This window comes from Pygoscelis adeliae, unplaced genomic scaffold, assembly GCF_000699105.1.
Source record: "Pygoscelis adeliae isolate BGI_AS28 unplaced genomic scaffold, ASM69910v1 Scaffold66, whole genome shotgun sequence".
Lineage (NCBI taxonomy): Eukaryota > Metazoa > Chordata > Aves > Sphenisciformes > Spheniscidae > Pygoscelis > Pygoscelis adeliae.
The window spans coordinates 673300-678200 of record NW_008825167.1 but is presented as its reverse complement, the minus strand read 5'-3'; the positions used below and the strand labels follow the sequence as shown (position 1 = coordinate 678200).

The window sequence follows — 4901 nt, the reverse complement described above, 5'->3', positions numbered from 1 at the left end:
CCCAGAGTCTCTAAATTGCCTTTTTAATGGAAGCCAGTCTTCTCAAAACAAGTATGGCAGTAACAATTGTTGTGTGTTCAACTCTGCAGTGAAATACTACATACAGTTGCAATTATGCCACAAAACTCCTCACACTTCCAAGGGAAATTAAGAAAATACTATTATCAACCAGGATTTGTCTCCGTATTCATTTATCAGCTGTGGTCCTGGATACCAATGTATCATGACTTCAAAATAAACTGCTTCTATTTCATGAGAATACATTTCTCATGGCCAGAAATACAACAAACAGAAGATCATCACCATCCAGTTCCAATCAGGCATGCAATTTTGTTGGCTTAAATTGAGTTACATCCCTCTACACCCTGGCTCAATCTAACCATCAGACCTTGTCTCTCAAGACCTTAGACTTGTCTCTAAGTCTCTTGAGCCAAACCTTACTCTGACTTTCAGTTCAGTCCTCTTCCACCCATGCAGCACATGCAACTCTAAACTGTCCCATTAACCACATAAAATGCAAAGATAGAATTTCATGCAATTTCCCACACTTAGCACTCATCTAAGTACCTGAAAATAATTTAACTAGTTTGTCTCTTTCCTCTTATCAACTGTGTCATCAAGAGTCAAAGTACAAAGAACGTCATTAATTTACAGTAAGCATTTTGAAATACTGAATTTAACTGGTTTACAAACAGCAGAAAGAGAAGATGCTGTACATTGCTCATTCCCTTACACAGTAATTAGAAAGCAGTTATAAACATTCAGCATATTGGTTCATAATCCTTTGTGAAGAAAGCTTAATATATAGGATTATAGTTAATAAAAACGCATCTGCAAAACTGTTCATCACCAAGAGGAGTGTTTGTTTAGGCACAAATAACAAAACATTTCTTAAGCATAGCTCAAGCTATGGCCCTTGACAAACTCATAACTATGCCATCTATACTCACACAGTGGAAAAAGGAAAATGTATACAGAAAAGAGAATAAGCTACAGCAGTACACCAGATAGTCTTATACCAGTACATACAACTTCATACCAAGGGAGGTGTGAGAACGGCTTTCTAGCATACAATACTCATATCACTAAGCTACATCAGAGCATTTGTACAGAGGTAATCAAGAAAGGGGTACAGCCCACAGCTTAGCAATAGGGTTAATATTAAAGCCTTGGTGAGAAATGGGAAGAAAAGCAATTTTAACAGAAAAATTAGAGATGAAAATTAACAAAATACAAACTGTATGACTCTGCCCACAATTAGATGTGGAGGTAGGATGCGTGACATTATTGCAAACCTGTATTCACATCCCAGATAAAATGTCATTTTCAAAGATCACTTTTCTATTTTTATTTAATATCTTGACAGCTGCAGTTTTCAAAGCATATTTGTAATTTTCTGGAGAACTATGATATAGCATACAAGTCCATCTTTACCATTCCAACTGATAACTAACAAAACAACTGATCTCAATAAACCACGTTTAAAGGTTTTCTTACTTGTACATAAGAGAAAGGGCACTTATTTCTACTTGTCCAACCCATTCCTGTATTGAAAAACACAAAAGAAAATTAAGTTCAATCAAACACACAATTATTGTACTTCCTCGTCTGTAGATCAAAAGAAGCAAGAAATCATTGTCAAAAACCAGAAAATATATCACCACTGAGTCTGGAGTTCAGCTGAGACACTTTGATGGTATTTGAAGGTTTTTTTTGAAATAACAATAACTATTCCAGTAAGGTTAAGGGGTACAAGCTAGAGGGATTTTTTTTCCCAGCGTAGAAACTGATCTCTATGAAAACTGAGAGAACTAAAAACAATCACATAAATGCAGATCTATCATTAAAGAGTGTGATTTTTGAAAGGTGATAGTGTTTTTATTTTTTTCTTTTGTTAAACTTAAACAACCAGCAGTCTAGCTTTTCAAAAGTGATTTTTGAAAAAAGCGTCAGATTTATCAAGTGCTTTTAAAAATGCTACTCTCTACCTTCAAAACTGTCTGGTTTTGTGGGCTTTTAGCTATAGATGAACAGGAAAAAGAACCTTGAGGCTTAACTCTCATGGCCTAAAACACAGGTAACTTCCATACAAATACCCTGACATGGTCTTGTGAAGTGCTCCAACACGAAGTAGACAGGCCACTTCCAAACAGCCAAAATAAACTTGTGATAGTTAGTTGCATTTCTCATGCAAGCAGCTGTATATCAATACCTGAAGAAAGACCAAAAATCTGCCCTTTAAAACTGTTAAACAGTGAAATGTCAGTAACACCGTAACCCAGACTCAAATCGTAGAAAAGTTGTTTCTTCCATTACCAGCCTAACCGCTGTACTGTGCTCCAGTATGATGTGACTAGATTTTTTTTTTCTTTTTTAAATTCTTACTAAATTAAAAATTACTGAAATTAAGTTTGGGGCAGGCATTTGTAGCAGTTCTATTTTTTTTAATCATTTTTTAAATTCTCATGACAATTTTCAAATCTAGTATAACTTACTATTAATTTCTCTGATCATGTAAAAAAGCTATCGTATCTTTTATTTTTCAAAAAGATTTTTTAAAACATTAGTAGACAAGTATGAAAAAGACATTTTCTATACACACAGTGCAGTGCTGTAAACCATTCACACTGGCGCAGTTCAGCGCGGAATAAGTTCTACTGGAAAATGGCATGATTTACCATTTAGCATAGCATACAACCTCAGGATCTGACTAACAAAGCTTTGCGATTAAAGATCCTGGAATAAACAAAGCAAGACAGAAGCAGAATAGGCTAACACCCACTTTTTTCCTCCTTCCACCATTCATTTTGGAAACTGAAATAAAGAACCATCTGGTTAGCCATTCTAACTAGGGATGCTGTAGGCATGGCAGCAGGAAAAAAAATAAAATAAAAAAACACGCTTTGATTTCTAGGAGGGGAAAATTTAGTAAAATTTATGTACAAGCACTTAAAAAAAATTAACAGATTTTGCAATGTTGTACTAGATAGTCCTTCCCCCCAGCTTACACAAATTGTTAACTCCCTAATAAAAATACTAAAACTAAAAGGGGGGGGGGGAATTTGCTTCAAATCAGTACCTTCGTAAGCACCTATGGCTACTGTTCAGAATATCCCTTACATGAGTAACTGTCTTTTCATCACCTAAACTTTTGGACCTTTATTCAAGGCTGTCTTCAAGAAGAAGCTAGCCACGCTATGTTTCTTGGCATTTGCCGAGGCTAGAAATGTTTGGATACAATTTTGAGGAATAACAGGTTTAAGTCAAGACACAAAAAAAAATTTCCCAAATCATTTTACAATAGAGAGTACACGCATAAAAGTATACATTCACATCATCAAAAAGACCTCTTAAGCTCAGTGAAAAACGTTTGTGAGAAAAAAAAAAATCCGAGTACCCATCAACTTCAAAAAAAGTACTGCTTTCTATTATAAAATCATGTTTAACATACCTGTGGATTTTCCAAACATTTTAAATACTCTTCAAATGGCCCCTCTATGAACTGTATTTAAAAAAAAAAGTAATAATTAGTTATTTTTATTAGCTTAGCATATGGAATCCCCAGTCTATGACCCACTGTACCAATAGGAATGTACCATTGGAAATTTAAGACTATCCTGCCCTCAAAGAGCTTACAATCTAAGTATAAAGTGATGTAGAGATGAGGGAATAAATGGTGAAATATACAGGTCTGCATTCCAGAAAATAACCACATAAACAGCTTTTGGAGTCATCACAAAATCCAAAACAAAACAAAACAAAAAAAAACAAAAAGAAATCCAGCAGCCAAACGGGAAGTCTGAAAGAAAGCAAAGATGCTGTCAAGTAGATGTTTATGGGCAATTCATCCCAGGCATGCACGGCATCACTGGAGAGAGCATGTGTGGGCTTATTCAAGTATCTTGTTAAAAAAAATAGGCAGTAATGGACAATGAGAAATGGGAGTCACGTTTCTGTAGTACCCAAGTAGCAATAAGATATAGTATAGGCAAATCATAAAGCACTTTTTCCTCTTTTCTGTATCACTTCAGACAAACTGCTTTTACTTTCAGTGAAAGGATGCAAACAATTGGGCTACACCGTAAGTGCCAGGCTAAGAAAGTAATCCTTCAGCTGCGCTCCTTAACACGCATGAAGGGGCCAAATTCACATTTGTCAAGGCCAGAGAAAGATGCTGCAGTTATTGAGACATGTAACTTCAAAGTGTTTCAGCAATGCTGGCCAACAGAGAGGCTGTATTTTAAAAATGCTATTTAGACATAATCTGCTTGATTTAGTTAGAATGAAGATCCACAGAGGTCCAAACAAAGAAGTAATTCCCATTATGAACTTAAGCTACAGGCTCTTTACCCATAGTCATTAAGAAACAAGGTAATAAGGAAAACTGAGCGGAATAGCGAGATTAAAAATTCTGCTTTAGCCATTTTGAACCTGGCTGGACAGTGGTGTTCATGAGAAGAATCAAAAGGTCTGGCCAAAATTTTCATTTTAGACGGAACCAATCAGGTATGAAGTTAAAGGTGGATCAGTAAAACATGATCATAGACAGCAGTTGGTTTGTGTGTCAAAATTAAATGACCTAAAGATAAGGCACAGAGGAAGAAAGGAAGGGCACCAGAAAGTTCTCACAGGAAACTGAAGAGTTAAAAAAAAGAGAATGAATATAAGACAGCAGCAATCAAAGAAAACACTTCGAGAAAGGATGAGGACAAAAATGAAGGTGGTGGTTAGAGTCACCTGAAACTTTTGTTACAGCAGTATCAATGGAACTAAAGAGACAGAAATCCAAGCTGAAATTGTTAAAATAGACAAAGAGAAGAGGAACTTCAGTAAGTACTACCAGTACATGTCAATGGAGCGTAACCACTAAGAAGGCAGATGAGTAAATAGTTGAACTAAGA

The 4901-nt window shown here is 35.7% G+C and overlaps 1 protein-coding gene across 3 annotated transcripts in view; it reads right to left on the bottom strand.

Annotated features, from left to right (window-relative positions):
* The window catches only part of OTUD4 (OTU deubiquitinase 4), a 32436-nt gene that overhangs the window by 23753 nt on the left and 3782 nt on the right, over positions 1–4901 (bottom strand). For all 3 annotated transcript variants that reach the window (XM_009328744.1, XM_009328746.1, XM_009328745.1), the window contains exons 3-4: positions 3452–3502; positions 1498–1544 (exon numbers count right to left, since the gene is read on the bottom strand). In XM_009328744.1, the coding sequence (XP_009327019.1) occupies positions 1498–1544; positions 3452–3502 (98 nt within the window). The remainder of the gene's footprint in view (positions 1–1497; positions 1545–3451; positions 3503–4901) is intronic.